This window comes from Syngnathoides biaculeatus, chromosome 15, assembly GCF_019802595.1.
Source record: "Syngnathoides biaculeatus isolate LvHL_M chromosome 15, ASM1980259v1, whole genome shotgun sequence".
NCBI lineage: Eukaryota > Metazoa > Chordata > Actinopteri > Syngnathiformes > Syngnathidae > Syngnathoides > Syngnathoides biaculeatus.
This window is the reverse complement of record NC_084654.1, coordinates 20,627,287-20,646,302: the sequence shown is the minus strand read 5'-3', so window position 1 is coordinate 20,646,302 and position 19,016 is coordinate 20,627,287. Positions and strand designations below refer to the sequence as shown.

Genomic DNA, 19,016 nt, shown 5'->3' with positions numbered 1-19,016 from the left:
GCACATTGTGTCGAACAGCAGACTTTTTTTTTTTTTTACATATTCAACTTAAACCTCTCACCTCGACTTGTCTTGCTGCCTCCATGTGCACACGAGTGATCTCTGCAAGAGAGGAGTTAAGGGTGAATTCATCTACAGTAAACTTTTGCAGAGTCAGGATTTGGCAGTCACATTATTTTTTGGGGAACATATCCTCTGTAAGTCACTCCTTTTTCTCAAGCATTTACTCTGTGAAAATATAAAATAACTTCATTACAGGTAAATAAATGCTTTTAAAGGAAAACCGTCCCTTTTAACAAAACATACATGCAAACACCATCCTGGATAAATAAACATTTGAAATAATCAAACATTATAAAAATGAGCCGACAAACCGAGTGACGGCCACGGACAATATAGTGGCTTGGAAGCACTCATCTTTCCTTGGAAAGATTGACTTGGTGATTGCCTCCCAGCAGGTTCCTTCCTTTTATATGGAAAGCAATGTAAAAATGATTTCACTTACGTTGTCTACTTCTTAACAGAAATTAAAATTGGTTGTTGCTTTTTTTTTTTTTTTAAAAAAAAACATATTTGCTTGTTGGGACATATGAGTGAGTAAATATAGCAACCAAATAGCTAAGACAAAACAAATAAATAAATTAAATGCTCTGAAAAAAGTCAAATTTACAGATCAAATTCATGAGTCGCCCAGCCCTCGCATATGGTACGTAAATACTCTGATATGGTAAAAGACCTTGTAAATGACGGTCAGAAAGTTTGGCTCGGAGATGCTCAAGATCAAGGGAATGGCGAGTCTTCATCTCCTGCAGCTCATTGTAGTAATGGTCTGCGAGATCTGAACGCACCTACGCAAACATGCAGGGGCACAAAAAAGATCTCATTGTCATGTGAAGAGAGTGCAGGGGTGGGGGTAAAAAATGTCTTACCTGATGCAGTTCTTCCTGAAAGGATGATTGTAGGTCACTGAGGTCCATTTTATGTTTGTCTTCCATTTGGGTGTAAAGCACTTCCTAGATGAAACAAAATAGAGACAAACACATTTGACATGCATCCAAACACTTGTTAATTTTAAAGGCCTAATAACACCAAAGTAGCTGTGGCATAAAAGTAGATCCTCAAAATGATTATTTTACTTGTAAAACTTTTTTTTTTTTCTTTTTAAAGACATCCATGCATCCATTTTTATAGCGCTGATCCTCATTCAGGTGACGTAGGCTGCAGCCTATCCCAGATAAAATTGTGCGAGTGGCAAGGTACACCATGGACTGTTCATCAGCCAGTCGTACAGCACGTATAGACAACAATTCATACTTACACTGACTCTTATAAATATAGACTCAAAAGATTCAAATCCAGAACAGGTTGATTGTGAGAAAATACACAAAAACCTTTTAAATCTCACATTCATGACTAGAATGCGATCAGAAAAGAAGACTCAACTACAGTAAAACCGCATTGCTTGAATATAAATAATGTGTTTATGTCAAAGTACCATCCCAAGTTTCAGTTCCTGTTCAATGGTTATAATTCCACTGACATTTTCTCTGGTGGCATCCCAAAAAAGAAAGCCAAAGGAAAAGGAAAACACACTTGTGGAGTGAGTCGCACGAGATTTGTTGACATCTGATTTGACATATTAGGTCAGCGGCTGTGGAATATTTTTACAATTCAGTATTCTCTCGGTTATCCCATCCGTCAATTGAACAATCTGATTAAAATTTGATTTGTATTATTAAATAATAATACCAACATATAATACAATTACAAAAATGTTCATGTGGGGTGCAGGTGTACATAGTTTACCCGTTGAGTGATTGGACGCCAGCGCCAAAGAGGCCCGTGTGTCTATGTGCTTAATATGTGAAAGAATTCCAAAATTTGGGAATTCCCTGTCTTTTACGGACTATTTACTCCTGACTCGCTACCTACACAGTCGTCTGCAGCAACATTAATCTCCGTGGAAAAAAATTCTAACTGCAAAGCATTGAGCTAAAGACTTTGTTTTAATCTTTTTTTCTTTTTGTTACTCAGTTCCGCTGCACTTTATAGTACATTTTACAAAGCCCCCGATGTTCCTAATATTCTCAGAGTCACCTTTTGTTTATCCACTTTCAGGCTTGTGTCACATTGCACGCCATCCGTCTCTTCGGTCAGATCTTGCGACACGAAACTGAAGCAAATGAGAGATAAAAACAATTCACTTGAGTATTTTAGTGTATTCATTGAGGCTTTGCTAGCATACCTGTGATCTGTGGTTTTAAGCACAGATTCCTCCAAAGCACTTTCCACTAGTTTCAGCTGCAGCAGGGCAATTTGCTCTCTGGAGCTCTCCTCAGACATGTGCAGCCGCTGCTCAAAGTACCTAGAGCAGAAGGCACAGTTATGTACAGTAATGTGAGTAAATTGAGTTGAGTGCTCAGCCACTGAATTCAGCTCAAAAGTCAAGGTACTCTCGGTCAGAAAGGTTAGAAAACACCAAGTAACCGTAAAGAGGAGATCAGTTTCCATTTCAATATAATACCAAGACATCACCGTAGCATGTGTCATTACTGTACCTCCTCAGGCTTTCCAGCTCAGCCTCGTTCTGCTCTTTGATTTCACGCTTTTGTTCATTAAATTCAGCTTTGAGGCGCTCGATGACGTCCACACGGGACGAGCGAGCCAACAGCTGCTCCTTCAGCTCTGGGATGACAAATATAAAAAGATTTGCGTTTGACTGAGCCCCATAGACACATTTGCAGATGTTCCCCTTCCTCTATTTTGTTACATTTCGTTACCGAGAGGAAGCCCGTCAATACAAAAATGATACCTTGTATTCTCGGGTTGTTAAACCTCACCTCCCAGCTCTTGACGACTGGCTCTCATACTCTCCAGCTGAGTCCACAACTGGCCTACTTCCTGCTGCGAGCTCTTCTTCAGCAGCTCTTTCTCCTTCTGCAGCTGTGACACCTGCTTAAAAGAACGTCCGACCCATTTTCCAAGACGATTTTGGGCGAGAAATTCCCACAAAAGAGGATAATTGCTCAGGATAACTCTTTTAGAATGATCTGATAATCATGCCTTTGTTGACTTTAATCAGAAGATTGGGAAAATGGTCAAATTTGGCCCGATTGTCACCTCTTCCTGCAGCTGGCACTGCTTCTCCTCTAGTTGCCGCACTTGCTGCTCTCGCTCCTGAAGCAAAGCCTTGTGGCTGGACACCAGCTCCTCCAGAGAACCTGAATTGCATTTAGAAACAAAAGAAGTTCAAATATCCGAAAGGTATTCAAGATCTTCACATTTCCACACTTTTTTTTTTTAACCATACAGCCTTATTCGAAAATGGAATACCGTATTTTCTGGATGACAACCTGCTACTTTTTTTCAGGCACTGTAAACCCTGCGGCGAATTTAATGATGCAGCTAAAATAATGGTTTGGGGTTTTTTTGTTGCTAGCAGCTACGAGATTAAAAGCACAGCAAAAACATGTTCAAACGAATATTTTTAATTTGATTAATACGAAATCTTTCACAAACATTGGGCGCATGTGGAGGTCTTTATTTTCTGAGGTGTGCCAGTGGATCTTAAAAGCGTGGAGTAGTGTGAAAGAATCAACAATCACCAATGGCTTTTGAAAGGCTGGACTGCTACGTGAGGAGAATTGTGCAACTTCCGCGATAACTCTACATGAAAATGACATTGAGTCAACTGTTCTTTTTTCTCATGCTTTTTAGAATATATCCACTTTTTGATCAGATTACCTGCACTGTATGTGGTTTGAATTGTCTTTTTTCATATTTTGTTTGTTATTTTCATTGTTTTTATCCCATTTTAAATGTTATATCTATTTGTTTTCAAATGCCTTTAATCATGTAAAGCACATTGAGTTACCTTGTGAATGAAATGCGCTATACAAATAAATTTGCTTTGCTTTGAGAGAAACAGAGAATGAAAGTGTGTGAGAGAGACTGTGCGACTGAAGACGATGCCTTTGAGCTGCTTGAGTGAAGAGGAGGGGGAATAAAAACAATGACTCTTTTTTGTTATGTTTGAGGCGTTTTGCTATGATATTATAGTCACTATTTGGAAACAAGGTATGTACCATATTTTCCCCGCTATAAGGCGCACCTAAGAGCCTTTCATTTTCCCAAAAGCCAAAAGAGCGCCTTATAATCCAGTGGGCCTTATATATGGATCAATATTGAGCCACGCCAGGTCTCGCAATTACGGTAAGCAGCCGCCGACTCCATTTACCCCATAGAAGTAGCAGCGTGTGGTGCATGCTGGGATATATGACTGCGCGAAGCATGCCATTTCATTTCAATTTGTGTGTTTGTGTAAAGACTATAAAATGACTCCTACACTCCAACTACTTCAATATTACGTGACTGAATTTATCTCGGGAAAAATGACAAAACAACTGCTTATTCAATTTGGGTGTGAACGGAGTTGTCAGAACGCTGGTTTGTAATCTATTAATAAAGTTTGACTCACATTCCATTTAGCGCAGCTCCATCTAATGGGTGCATAACGTAACCCCAGCCTCTACTGTACCCTCTCTTCTATGCATCTTATAATGCGGTGCGCCTTATATATGATTTATTTATTTATTTTTAAAAAATAGGCCATTCATTGAAGGTGCGCCTTTTAGTGCGGAAAATACAGTAAATAAACATTTACAAAGTCTCTCTGCGTGAATATCTAATTAACGCACCAGTACATACGATATATATCCACAGCGTATGGCCGGCGATGGCCCTGCGTATGGAGGGTATTAAAGAAAAAAAAAATAAAAATAAAAATTAAAAAAAAAACACTTCACAGGGTGGGCGCAGCTTACCATCCAGTGCGAGCTGTCATCTGGAAAATATGGCAAATACATTTTTCCACTCAAAATTCTACACAGGACACCCTGTAATAAAATGACTTGGCATCGAATGGGGGGGGGGGAAGCAAAGGTCTCAAAATTTTTTTTATATTGTAATTATGGGGTGTATGTGTAGAAATATAGGGAAAACACTTTTTTTAAAAAGTCAATTTGATATTATATTATATCGAAAAAGTCCACTGAAAACCAGATGCAATGTGCATCTTTGTTGAGGTTTGTATTGAAAGGCATGGAACTCACAGGGAGCAGCATTCCCGTCAGCCCAGGATTGCTTCAATTCCTCCTCCAGTTTCTGCTTCTGCTTCTGAGTGGCAATCTTGAAGCTCTCCAGACGCGCTTTTGACTCTTCCAGCTCCGTCTGAGCGTGCGACAAAGATTCCTTGGCTTCGATTAAAGCTGCGTTGGACTGGGCGAGGGAGGCCTGTGTTTCGGCGAGCTCTGCCCAGGTGCTGGCAAGGCTTCCCTGGAACGTCGACTGGGTTGTTTCAGCGTCAGCCGCCCACTCAGATCTTAGAACCTGCAAAAAGAATAGAAAATGAAATTACCCACATGGATAAGCATTTAACAATCATTGAAGGTTTTTGGAAAGCCTGACATGTATATCTTTGGTCTGCTTCTCCTCCATAGAACCTTTCTCGTCAGCAAACTTCTGCTTCAACTCCTCTGAAAATACACACAAAAGAAAAAAAAAATACATGAAAACAATTTTTAAAAAGGAACAAGTAATGCCCTCCACACTCACCCACGTCACGTTGATGCGACTCACGCAGTCGCTCGAGCTGTGCCTCATTCTGCTCTCTGATGCGGTCCAGTTCCAGCTGGTGCTGGTCCCGCAGGGAGGCCTGACCCTCTACGAGAGTGGAGTCCTGAGAAACTTCAAGCTGGGAGGTGTGGAGGTATATCAGGCTCAGGCGCAAGGCTTCAAGCTCGCGGTTCTTCTGGGCCTTCGAGGGGAGAAGAGAAAGTGCTGACAACCACTTGTCATGCAAATTAGGTCCAAAAACTAGGCCTTAAAATCATTGTCGGGTAGCAGTTTTGTTTCTTTACCTGCGCCTGTTCTATTTCAACCTGGTGAGCCGCCTCCAGACACTCTGTGACCTCCATGGTGACCTCCGTCTTCAGCCTACTAAGCTCCACCTCATGATTTTCCTTCAGTTCCAACACCATCCGCTCATGCTCACGTTCAGTCACCTGCAGATGGAAACAATTAACAAGAGGCTCTTTAAAATAACTTAAAAAAAAAAAAGCTGTGCATTACCGTTGTGAACCGATCCTGCCACATTTGGCGTGAAGACATGACATTGGTTCTCCAGAAGGGGCGCATTTGAGTTTGCAAACTGACTTATAAATAGTGAAAATGTCCATGTAAGTTTCTTTTCCATTATTTTATTCATGTTAATAATCTTCAATTTGCATTCTACTATTCAAAATTCATTTACTTAACTTAATGGTACATATAAAAGTTGTTCAATTTGCCAAAATATTTTTAAAAATATATATAATAAATTTAATACAACTTTAAAAAGTTTAATCTACAGCAAACGCTTTGTTCTATTATTTTTATGTTGAAAAAAATGGTTTAAATTGAATGATTAATAACTCTATTATATTGAAAATAATGTTCTAATAAGATTTTTTAATGTATATATTCACAATTCTTCATTTACTATATTAGTAATGCAATAATAATTACATTTAATGATTAACCAACCAATATTTTAAGTGTATAAAACGTTTTTATTATTATTTTGTAAGATACACTTTACAATGTGATTATTCATAATTATCTAATTTATAATTCACCATTTAATTAAAAAAAATAATCCGAACTGTCTAAATAATTTATTTTATTTTACTGTTAAGAAATCAATGTTTGAATCAAATAAATGCATTGAAATTGACGAATTTTAGGAAAAAAAACAGCAAAATCAATGCAACAAGTGTTTCAAAACTCTTGATAGAGTAAATGCCCACTGGGTCGAATTAGAGAAAAACATAAGCCCGAAATTCCACGCAGGCCATACTTTGCCTAACGCAGAATGAAATAATCTTCAATACCTGTTTGATGAGGCTGATCTGTCGCTTCTGTTCCTGCTCCATGGCCGCTCTCTGCGCCAGGAGCTCAGTTTCCATACGGCTGTTCAATTCGGAAATCTGCATATTTATGGAGGGACACCTCTCAGTAAAAGTTCTCTTTGCAGGGTCCACATTGTTTAACACCACAAAGGCAATAAATGCAAATGTATTTTTCACCAATGATGACATCACGCAGTTCCTGTGTCCCACCTCTCGTTGATGTTGATCCAGGACCTCCGCCACCTCTCGCTGGTGAGATGCCTGTAGTCTCTCTGTAGCCTCCCTCACAGCCAAGACCTGCCTCTCCATCAGGCCCTTGACCTCCTCATCCCGCTCCATCCTGAGCTCTTCGAGGATTTCCCTCACATCTTCAACTTCTTTGTCCTTCTCCCGTCTCTCGTCCTCCCATTTCTCTCGCTCTTCACCCAACTGAAGAAGAAAATAAAAACAATAATTGGTGATTTCAGCTAAGGACCCAAGTCATCAATACTACTCACTCAAATATTGCTATATTGGGCTTTTGGGGCAAATTTCACAAAGAATTTAAAATGCACAGTAATGTTTAAGGTCAATCAATTTGACCGTCTTGAAACTTTTGAAATCACATGACGAGCTATTTAATAGTTTTGTACTTTTTGCACAACTCCCTGTCCTCTACCAAGGAGCTGAAGGGCAACAGGTGTTTCATTTATGAACATTTGCAAGGACTTCCAACTTATACTGTATGCCTTTCTGTGACTCTTCCAGTCTCTCTGTATCTCTGTTGCAACCTGCCGACAGACTAAGCTCAGTGGCCACGTCCTTCTGAGAATATCCTATACCACAGGTGTCAAACTCAAGGCCCGGGGGCCAGATCCGGCCCGCCGCACGATTTTATGTGGCCCGCCGAGGCAAATCATGTGTATCGACTTCCGTGATTTTTTGTTCAAATCTGTACCAAAATCTCCAATTGTCATATCACAAATGATGACGAGAGATTGCAAGCATTTTTGTGTTGCCAAATGTCAACAATAGTTGAAAAACCCATTACCCTTGATTTTCTGATTCCAAAACTAGTTCCTAAATTGCATGTGTAAATTGAATGATGGGTCAATTCAAGCTTTTGATGTTTTCACAGTCATAATGGCCCTATGACAGAAAACGTAACCACAATGTGGCCCACGCTATAAATGAGTTTGACACCCCTGTCCTGTAACTATTAATCAGGTATTAGGCGTCATCTAGATCTCATGTCAAAATGTGAACATGATAAAGAGGACTTCTTAAATACCAGAACTAATTGAACCAGAAAATTATTTGGTCATTCATGGATTAAACACCTGTTGGAAATGTTGCCAGTCATCTCCTTGTTAGAATACAAAGTTGTCCAAAAAGTACTGAAATATGGACATGTGCATTATAAAGTTTATTGGTCTAATTAAGATAAAGAGTAAAGATCATGGTGTAATTTTTTATAATTACGAATGTCTTGACTTTTTGTGCCTAGTGTCTCTCTCACCTCTGCATCCTTAGCTTGTACCAGGTTCTTAAACCGTTCAATTTCCTCCTTGAGGACCTCTTCCATTTTCTTCATCTGTTCACCTATCGCCTCTTCTATGCTCCGGTGTCTGTCTTTCTCCTGCACCGCCAGGGCTTGGGCCTCCTCCAGGTTGACAATCTCAGCTTCCAGTTCCCTCCTTAGTTTCTCAGCACTTTCCAAACTGCTCTGCTTCTTTTCCAGTTCTAACTGTAGGCTTTCTACTTCCATTTGGACGCCTCGTAGCTGGGCACGTGTGCAATGGAGCTCCTCCGCCATTCGCTCCATCACCGCAGTCCTTTCATCCAGCAAGGTAGATGTGGGTTGTTTCCCCCTTTTAGTCTCTTCTAGCTCTAATATGACTTCATCATCATTGGCCTTGGAGGTAAGGCAGAAAATAACATTGGTCTCGCAACCACGAAATATGTTTTGTTTCAGCAGCATTCGTGGATACAAGAAATAGAAAATACAATGCAAATGTGTACGACAGAATTTCATATAGTGAGTGTAAAAGGTAATCTGAATTATGACTGTCCCTCATACATAATTTTTGGGGGTTGTTGCATAAACGTACCTGCGGTGTTTGCAAATGGTTGTTATCTAAAGTACCATTCACAGTCGGTTTAATCTCCTGTAGAGACACTTCCGGCATCTCCTGCTGGTCTTGATGTGACGTTATAAGATTCTGACTTTTCTCGTTAAGCTCCTCGGACGGTTTATCCTCCTCCATTGAAAGGACCAGCGTGGAAGTTTCAGATGAGATTTCCGCTGCCTTTCCATCTAATAAGGCAGCTAGTTTGTTCTTAAGGCCGTCTTGCTCCAGACTTTTCAAGTTCATCTCCTCCTCGGCGCATCTCCTCCACTCCTTCTCCTCCTCGAGCTCCCTTTGGGCTTGCAAGAGTTCCTCTGTAACTTGAGCCCATCTAGACAGATACAAAGATAGCATAGAAGCGCCGTGATCTTGACCCCAAATGGCATAAGTGTGTAAACTACATTTTTCAAACAAAATTGAAAAACATTCATAAACCTTGAACTCAATTACAGACCAATGGCCTCTGCATCAATTCATACTGGTGGATATTGGCGGATTGCACACACTACATTACTTTTTTTTTTTTCCATACACAAAGACAAATTTTAGCCAAGCAAGTCCCACTTCCTAAATCGGCAATTTACAATGGGAGGAAAAAATTAGGCATAAACCCTTTGGAATTTCATACATAAATAAATGACCCATAAATTGTATCATAACATCTGTAGTGATCTTCTTCTACATTACAAAAATAAACACATGTGCATAAAATAATACCACACAGTTACATTTACGACTAATTTATGAAACTCCAACTCACATACTTTTTCCACCCACGTTAAACGTAACTTTGATTCAAGCCTCCCACCTCTGCAAAATGGAGAACCTTTCTCCAGTTTTCTCATCTCACCTGCTCCGAGCCTCCTCCAGCTCTTCAGCTGTCTTACAGACTTCCTCTCGCAACACATTCAAGTCACGGTCCTTCGCAGACAGTTCCTGACGTAGCTCGCCGCACTGCTGGTTGAGCAGCTCTTTGGCGAGGTCCGTCTCTCTGAAAAGCTGATCAGAAACGGCGCTCGTCTCCTCGGGTTCGAACACGGAGTTGTTGAGCCACGGGGTGTTTGAGCTGCCGTCCACGGAGGAACCCTCGTGGACATCCGAGTCCTCTTTGGGGGGACAGTTGGAGATGGACAGCAGAGGTTGGTCGTGGAAAGCGTCGCTGTTAAACTCGCTGTAAAGATAGGACCAAAGAGCAATTAGGGCACTGGTGTCAAATCAAAGGACCGTGGGCCAGTGTGATGGTCTGATCGCTCCCCCGTGCTGAAAACTCTCCTAGTGATTAACGCGCATGCTCGTAAATTTTGTAAACTTCCCGCCAGTCTGAAACATCCCCATCCATGATTCAGTGTGTGTCATTTGACAACTTGTCGCCGAGCATTCATGTTCGCTATGGACGTCTCAGAAAGGCGAACACAGCAAACGTACATATATGTGTATTTCTTTTTAATTAACTTTTGTTTTAAGGTATGTTAGCTACCTCTGTAGAATGAGGGGAACTGTGAGAGTGGGGGATTTCCCAGTTTCCCTTTCAGCACGGGGGAGCGCTCAGATCGTCACTCCGGATTAGGATAGACCTTTTATGTGGCCAACGAAAACTTTTCCCAATTTCTCAAAACTTAATTGTTATATTTATAACCAAAAGTAAGGCCAGTGTCTTAATATATGATATGAGTCACCATATGGAACATCAGACAGGGGCAAGAAGTGTAACTGCCTTGCTCTTGAGCCATGGGTCTACTCAGTGGAAAAATATTGTGCAGTTATGCTTCTGGCAAACAGAAATCATGGTTAGGAAAAAAAAAATGTGTGGTCCAAATGCAAATTCCAGCAGCACTTAAAGCTTCAGATGGAGGCAAAGCAATAAGACATGAGAGGTCAAGAAGAATAAGACCTGAAACTAGATATGACAAAATCATGAGTGTCATTACATTCAAATTAATGCAGCTAAAAAAAATGTTTTAAAAAATTAAAAAAGGCAGTGAAGTGGACACAACAGGCCACCATTGTGGCAGAGTGCTGAACTTGACAGACCGAATAGAAGGACAAGTGATCAAACCTTTGGTCTGAAGAGAAGTCCAGCTCACTGCAAGATCCAACATGATTCATTGAAGATTGTGCAAAGTAGCGCTCTATTAGAATGTCCCCCGGTACCCCGACATTCACGTCGTCCTGGGCAGGTCCCGTTTCACCCCTGCTGCCATTGGCGCCGGTTATCTCAGGGAAACTAAAATCGGCTTTGGCTTGGTTCTCGAGGTTCTTGGAGGCTTTCAGTCGTGAGACTTCTTCAGCGGTCTCCTCCAACAGCCGGTTGATTCTCTCCAGCTCTCCTCTGTGCTCCTCTTTCAACTTCCTCACGGCCTCCTCCTGATTTAGTCGCTCGTCCTCGAGACGGCGGGCGAAGACGGATTCCTCCTCGCACCATCTCCTCTGCGACTCTTTCCTCAGATCCAGCAGCTCTCTGTTGAGCACCTCCTTCTCCTCAAGGCACTCACTCCGAACTCTGCTCAGCTGTGTCTGCAGGTCGTTCCTTTCATCCTCCAGTAATGAAAGCACATGTTGGTGATTCTCCTTCTCCTTCTCCAGCTCAGAACGCAGGCGCAGGCAATTGTCCTTCTCCTCTCGCAGCTTCGCTTTCAGCTCAGACAGAACAGGGTCTGCCTCAGTCTCGCTGTCGGTGCTGAAGCCATCGGCGCTGGTCCGGGAGACGAGCCCCACGCTCCCCGACTGCTCCGTCGACGCGTCTTCCGTGCTGAGGTCCTCATTTTGCGAGTCGCGTCGTCGCTGCTGCTTAGCTCGGTTGTAGACTTCCGCTCCAGGTTGATTTTTTAAGCGTTGAAAGCCAGCGCTAGTCTGCGTCACAGAATATTTAGAAATGCAAGTTTAGTTTTCAGATCCTAACCGAATTCAAGTGCTAATTTTACTAACGAGGCACCAATTTATACGTTTTCTGAGACACAAACTGTTGCTTGGTCAATATTTTCTTTTGCGATGCGAGCAACAATTTAAATTACAAATTAGCCGCTTCACCATTAGATGGTGGCAACAAACTTCACATAATCCAGCCATTGTTAGTTGTGAAAGAGACAGTACATGTAACTTGTTTTTGGGTGAAGGTGTTTTTCCAAAATCGGCTGTTACCATATTTTCCGGACTAAAGAGCGAGCGTATGTGTAGTTTTTTTTTTCAAAGTACATTTGAGAGAATATGTACAGTAGATGCAAGAGAGAATATGTACAGTAGATGCAAGTGATCTAAATCAAGATTTTACATCTTGCACGACTCTTATAAGGAATACTTCCAATCAAGAGAAATGTCTCTTGTTCTTTGTTCTTGTTGCTAGGTTGTTCCTTGTTCTTAAAGAATGTCGTACCAGGGCAGCACCGACTGCCGGAGAAAAATCCCTTGCGTGTTTTTACACACTAGGCCAATAAAGCTGATTCAGATTCTGATCAGTACAATTACTAGTCAGCAATAATTCCCACATATCCACTAAGTACACATTAAGTACAATATGCATTGCATGCACGGACCGTGCATACCTGCAGCTGTTGGAGCTGTTTCTGTAGGGCTTGGATCTGGCAGGTCAGGGACTGCACTTCCTCGCCTTGACTAGCTCGGGCCTCCTGCAAGTTGAAGCTGAGCTTGGCAATGATGTCATTGCTCTTCACCACGGCCCGCTCCAACTGCTGTAAAAATGAACAAAATATAAAATAAATATTCATCCTTATGAGCAACCAATTCCTGCCAAGAAACTGACAACGTGAGCAGAATTCTTGTTACTTTTTTTTCCCCAGGTAAATTCACGTCAGTTTTGTTTTTTTAATTAGTAAGAAAAGTACGTGGCATAAAAGAAGGCACACTCAGACATCTATGGAAGTAACTTTGTGCCACTAGGTCTTGAATTAAAAATGCAACAGAAAATTTTATGTTGTATTTTTGTATACATATTTTGACTACATTTCAAAATTCACATTGTTAATTCAAAGCGATCACATTTTCAATAGCTGTATTTCAGTTTAACTATTCAATGTTAACAAATTCAGAATTTTAGACAGACAGACAGACAGACAGACAGACAGACCTTTCAAAATTCAAACGCAATATTTTTAGTCTCCTGAGATGCAACTTTCTAAAATTCGCTGTCGGAAATTCAATGTCTAAATTCAGTGGGAAAAAAAAGGCAGGGTTACATCGGGTCGCAGATATTAGCAAACGATGTCAGAACCCAACACCCAGCCAATCCAGTTACGCTTTCTTAGTATGTGACGTCACGTGACTAAGAAAGCGTAACTGGATTGGCTGGGTGTTTTTTTTTTTTAATCTGCCGAACTTTTTAACATTGAAAAGCTAAACTGAAATACAGCTATTGAAAATGTGATCACTTTGGAATAACAGTGTGATTTTTAAAATGTAGTCCAAATATGTATACAAAAATAGAACATGAAATTTTTAGTGGCATTTTTAATTGAGGTGGCGCAGTGGGTCAGCTGGTAAAGCGCTGGCCTCACAGTTCTGAGGAACTGGGTTCGATCCCAGCCCCACCTGTGTGGAGTTTGCATGTCCTCCCCGGGCACTCCGGTTTCCTCCCATATCCCAAAAACATGCAACATTAATTGGACATTCAAAATTGCTCCTAGGTGTGATTGTGAGTGTGGCTGTTTGTCTCTATGTGTCCTGCGATTGGCTGGTAACCAGTCCAGGGTGTACCCCACCTCCTGCCCGTTGACGGCTGGGATAGGCTCGAGCACTCCCCGTGACCCTCGTAAGGATAAGTGGCAAAAGAAAATGGATGGATGGATTTTTTATTCAAATCCTAGTGGCATGCGCTGTATTTACTTCCATAGTCATCTCCATACTGTTTTTGCATTGTTTCATATTTATGACGTAGACATTACAACTTCTCTACTGCGTTAGCGTAGGTTAGCGACAATGTCGCGTTACAGTGCAGTGGCCACCCATACCTGCTGCTGTTCTTGACTGGTGAGCGCGGCCAGCTCCTCCTCCGCCAGTTCGCCGATGGGGGAAATGCTCGCCTCTGTGTTAAGGAGCGCATCTCTTTGAATCTCCACTTTGTTGAGGTTCAACGCATTCTACGATGATGAACACTGAGATTAAACAACTGTTCAGTCATCACTTTGCACATTTTCTGGAGGGGGACAAATACTGCATGAAAAAAAATAAAAAAAGATGTACATCAGTTAATCTGGGCCAGGTTGCTATGACAACATGGCTTGCAGGCAACATGACGGTTAGTGACCCATTTCTGTAATGTATGTTTACAGAGCTGAGGGGAGGGTTACGGGGTGACTCGTTAAAGCAAACAGTGAGGATGCAAATCTCAGACACACACATTGCATGTCGAGGCATTTGAGCCATCCTGACACCCACTACAAAGACAAATGAGAATAATAGAATTGAACAGTGTTGAAAAAAAATTCATACATAACTATTATTAAAGAACAAGACGTGGTTGGAAAATGCCTTGACAAAAGAAACGCATGGATAAAAAATAATCACGAGTATAAATATACAACAAACAGGGGCACCGGATTGTTAAAATTCCTCCCTTGACTAATTTTTTTCCCCCCGCCTTTTGTTTCAAGCAAATATTTTACTTATGAGTGCGCTTCAGGCACTCCATCCATCACAACCATCAGTTAGTATGATTACTTCGCAGTGAGACTGCGGTGTTTAGTATTAATTATTATTAACCCTTTCCGGGCAGGGGTTACAAATTTGCAACAGGTTTAACATAATCAAAAATTTTAAGTCCAGAGTATTATTTTCTGAAAGTATCAGATTTTTCTCTCTGCAAAATTTTATTTTGTCCAGAGAGGATTAATAATACGTATTATTTATTTTTATTATTATTAATTATATATTAGTTATTAAGTATTTCATATAAATTTTAAAAAAAATTAACAGGTACTTTGCTCAATTTTGTTTCTTCTAGTCATGAAAAAAGGGGGGAAAAGTGGGTCCACTGAATTCAAGTTTGAAATCAAAAACATTTACACAATTTCAGCAAAAAATGAAGTTGAAAAAAAATGTTCCAAAAACTAATACTTTACATTGTATCTTAACCCATTCACGGGCAGGGTGGTAATTTTTTCCCTTATTGAGATAAAAGTCTCCTAACAGGGCACAATCAAGGAAATAACACTTCTTTTCGTTTATGGTTAAATTATATGATAACTTTACTAATTTATAATCTCGTCCCAAAAATGGGACGCTGCCCGCGAGAGAGTACTTGGATTTTCTTAGATCGTCCCAAAAACAGAATCAGAATCAGATTAAAACACTTCAATATTTTGATATACTGAAGGATATAATGCGTGAAAATCATGATGTCCCAAAAATGGGACACTGCCACGAATTGGAATAATATTAATATAATATTAATAACATGTTATCAATATATTTTCATTGTGTACAACACAAGAGAAGGCTATTTTTCTTACTTAAAAAAAATGTTGCAAAATATGTCATGTCACTATCCAAGCCGCTTATCCTCACAAGGGTTGCGGGAAAGCTGGAGCCTATCCCAGCGAGCTTCGGGCGAAAGGCTGCACCCTGAACTGGTCGCCAGTCAGGCGCAGGGCCGATATCAACACCGTCGCTGCGCAGGAATCGATCCCACGCTGCCCGCACCAAAGGCAGGCGTGTGTCCCACTCCACCATCAGTGACTGGGTTACAAAATATGGTGGTCCCTTTTTGAGGGTCTGGAACGGTTACGAATGTGAACACGGAACGAATTAGTTAAAAGTCAAGGGACCGGATAACTCAAGAGTACCTCTTGGACGGAGTTCCCGTCCGGCTCTTTGTGATTGACCGGCAGCGGCTCTACGTGGCCGTCTTGCGTCGAACCGTCATCCTGCGCGACAGCAGGGCCCGACCTCTTCGCCGCCTTTTTCTCCGCCCCCGCACCGTTGCTCTTCGCCCGCTTCTGTCGGAAGATAGCAAGCTGCGCAGGAAGGACAGCAAGAGGTAGACGGAGACGTAGGTCAGCACCGTCGAGCACCACCACACTAGCAGCATGGCGGTGTCTTTTTTTAAAAAGCAGTTCCGAAAATTACAGAGAAATAAAAAGTAAGAGTCACAAAAAGTGTGCGCCGTTGATCGTCCCCATTCTGGTGAATCAAAGCAGTACAGGAGAAAAGGAGAGGCAATCCCAAACCTGAGTTTAGAAGAGGCCACGCATGAAAAATATGACTTTGTTCATTTTTAAACATTCTCCTTCCCTTCCTCGCTCTGCCTCTCTCTCGCCCTCTCATTTTTAAGCAGCTTAAATCAGACATAGTGACGGAGACCCTCGTGAAAGCTCCTCGTTCGACACGTGATCACCATTTTGTAGACGCTGGCCTCAGATTCTCCTGACACCCCTTCACCTCGCATCATAACGTGAGCGCTGCAGAGAGCCCGAAGGAGGCGCAAACTCTGAATAAGGGACGGTGTGAGTATAGACGGAGGAAAATAAGGCGGAGCGTCCGTCGGAGGTATTCATACGGAGAGGAGGAGACAAAGCGGTGTGTGCATCTGTGCGTGTGCGCGCATCAGTGTGTTCAATTCGATTCAAGATGACATGGCCTTGGGAGAGCTACTTGTTACTCTGTGCAAAGAGTCACACACGTGCATGCTGAATAAAACGGGCCTGTTATTACTGCTTTCATTCCTTTTACAGCAAACCAAAAGCAGCATGCCCACGTTCGGTAAACTGGGGGGGTTACAGCTGTTTTCAACCCTTGTACAGGAAGCCCAAAACTGCCATTTGCCAGATTGTTTAATAGAAAATACCGTATTTTCCGCACTATAAGGTGGACCGCACAACAAGGCGCACCATCAATGAATGACTTATTTTAAAACTTTTTTTCATACAGGGTGACCCAAAAAGATGCGTACCCATATTTTATTCAATAAAAAAATCCATTTTTTTAACGAATGTCTTTTCTCTTGCAGGACGTGAAAGGTGAACCTATGGATGATCATTTGCAGCTATAGTTGCCCCGAAAATGTCTTGGACAAATCAGCAGAAGATATTCTCCCTGGAGACCTATTTTGCGACAAAATCATTCCAGTGTACAGATTCAGTTTCGAAAGAGTTTCCATTGTCGCAACTTTCCATCAAAATCAACGATTGTTAGTTGCGAAAGAGGAGTGTATAAAAGTGATTCAAAACTTTGCCAGACGAGTAAAAGTTTGCTTGCAACGAAATGGTGGACATTTAGAACACATATTGGGAAAGCCATAAATTGACTAAAAATTGACAGAAATAGCTGAAACTCTGGTGAATGGCCTTCCATAAACTGAATCATGTGTGGTTGTAATTTGAAATAAATAGCTTTTTAATCAAAGCCACAATTGAAATTTTCATGGGTACGTATCTTTTTGGGTCACCCTGTATATAAGGCGCACCACATTATAAGCGGCATAGAATACAGTACAGTAGAGGATGGAGTTACGTTATGCATCCATTAGATGGAGCTGCACTAAAGGCTCAATCTTGATCCATACTGTATATAAGGCACACTGGATTATAAAGTGCACCGTGCACCGTCGGCTTTTGAGAAAATTAAAGGCTTTTAAGTGCGCCTGGAGAAACGGGTCCAAGCGGGGTGAAACAGTTGGCGGAAGGTGTCTAGTGTTCTATGTGACAGAACAGTCTCCGCTGGGATGAAGGGCAAAGTTTAGAAAACAGTGGCGAGGCCGGCCATGATGTACGGATTAGAGACGGTGGCACTGAAGAAAACAACTGGAAGCAGAACTGGAGGTAGCAGAAATGAAGATGTTGAGGTTCTGGCTTGGTGTGAACACATTGAATAGGATTAGAAACGAGCTCATTAGAGGGACAGCCAAAGTTGGATGTTTTGGAGACGAGGTTAGGGAGAGCAGACTTTGATGGTTTTGACATATTCAGAGGCGAGAGAGTGAGTATGTTGGTAGATGGGTGCTGAGGATGGAGCTGTCAAGGAAGAAAGAGCGAGAGGAAGACCAAAGAGAAGGTTGATGGATGTTGTGAGGGAGGACATGAGGATTGTGGTTGTTCCGAAAGGAAGATGCACAAGATAGGTTTACATGGAAAAAGATGACACGCTGTGGCGACCCCTACCGGGACAATCCAAAAGGAAAAAGAAGAAGAAGAAGAAGTGTGCCTTATAGTGCGGAAATACGGTAACTAAAATGGCTTGATAGTGAAGAGCAGTGTGATGGAAAATTGACGATGACAAAAATTGTGGTTTCACTGCCCTGCAATTGGCTGGCAACCAGTTCAGGGTGTACCCCGCCTCTCGCCCGAAGAGAGCTGGCGAAGGCTCCAGCTCTGCCGTGACCACTGTGAGGATAAGATGCTCAGAAAATGGACGGATGGAATGTATAAAATGTTCTGATTTTTTTTCCCAGTTGTCTTTAGTAGAGAAGGTGGCAGAAATCAGCATTTAGCATTATCAATTGTTCCGTCCATAGTCAAATGACAATGGTTAAAAGGCCCGTTGATTGTTTTTGTTTTTGGAACAAATCGGATTTGGCTCATCAGTGACTGGAGCAGTCCATTTGAGCGTTCGTATCACTCCCCAAGAGGGTTTGCGTCAAGAAGGGCATCCGGTGTAAAAACTGTGCCAAACAAATATGAGCGTTCATCTGAGATGTCACCCTGTGGCGACCCCTAACGGGACAAGCCGAAAGAAACTTACTTCCTGTTGGTGCTATTTGACAAGCAGCTACTGTGTAAAGCTGTAAACCGCAACGTTAGCTGATTGCAGAACAGAATGTTTGATTTCTTTCTTTTCTTAATCTAGAAATGTCAGGTTAAAGAATACCATTCACCAGCCTTGCTTGAACACAACAAAAGATTCTCATGAATGGCACATCAGAAGCCTAACCCAGGGCCGCTAGCATGTGACTAAACAGCGGACGGAGAAAAGCGGCGAGCTGGAACGCTTACATTTTGGCAACAAAGCCACTGAT

The 19,016-nt window shown here is 41.7% G+C and overlaps 1 protein-coding gene across 5 annotated transcripts in view; it reads right to left on the bottom strand.

The window, feature by feature from the left end:
* The window catches only part of pcnt (pericentrin), a 50,178-nt gene that overhangs the window by 29,564 nt on the left and 1,598 nt on the right, over positions 1-19,016 (bottom strand). For 3 of the 5 annotated variants that reach the window (XM_061843457.1, XM_061843460.1, XM_061843461.1), the window contains 21 exons: positions 15,850-16,020; positions 14,017-14,145; positions 12,595-12,741; positions 11,112-11,905; positions 9,906-10,226; positions 9,038-9,386; positions 8,446-8,841; positions 7,158-7,376; positions 6,930-7,025; positions 5,919-6,062; positions 5,614-5,815; positions 5,467-5,534; positions 5,112-5,388; positions 3,121-3,221; positions 2,841-2,955; positions 2,559-2,685; positions 2,246-2,365; positions 2,098-2,173; positions 930-1,013; positions 737-848; positions 62-102 (listed from right to left, as the gene is read on the bottom strand). In XM_061843457.1, coding sequence (XP_061699441.1) covers positions 62-102; positions 737-848; positions 930-1,013; positions 2,098-2,173; positions 2,246-2,365; positions 2,559-2,685; positions 2,841-2,955; positions 3,121-3,221; positions 5,112-5,388; positions 5,467-5,534; positions 5,614-5,815; positions 5,919-6,062; positions 6,930-7,025; positions 7,158-7,376; positions 8,446-8,841; positions 9,038-9,386; positions 9,906-10,226; positions 11,112-11,905; positions 12,595-12,741; positions 14,017-14,145; positions 15,850-16,020 — 4,089 coding nt within the window. The remainder of the gene's footprint in view (positions 1-61; positions 103-736; positions 849-929; positions 1,014-2,097; positions 2,174-2,245; positions 2,366-2,558; positions 2,686-2,840; positions 2,956-3,120; positions 3,222-5,111; positions 5,389-5,466; positions 5,535-5,613; positions 5,816-5,918; positions 6,063-6,929; positions 7,026-7,157; positions 7,377-8,445; positions 8,842-9,037; positions 9,387-9,905; positions 10,227-11,111; positions 11,906-12,594; positions 12,742-14,016; positions 14,146-15,849; positions 16,021-19,016) is intronic. The other 2 variants (XM_061843459.1, XM_061843462.1) reach the window with 1 other exon arrangement.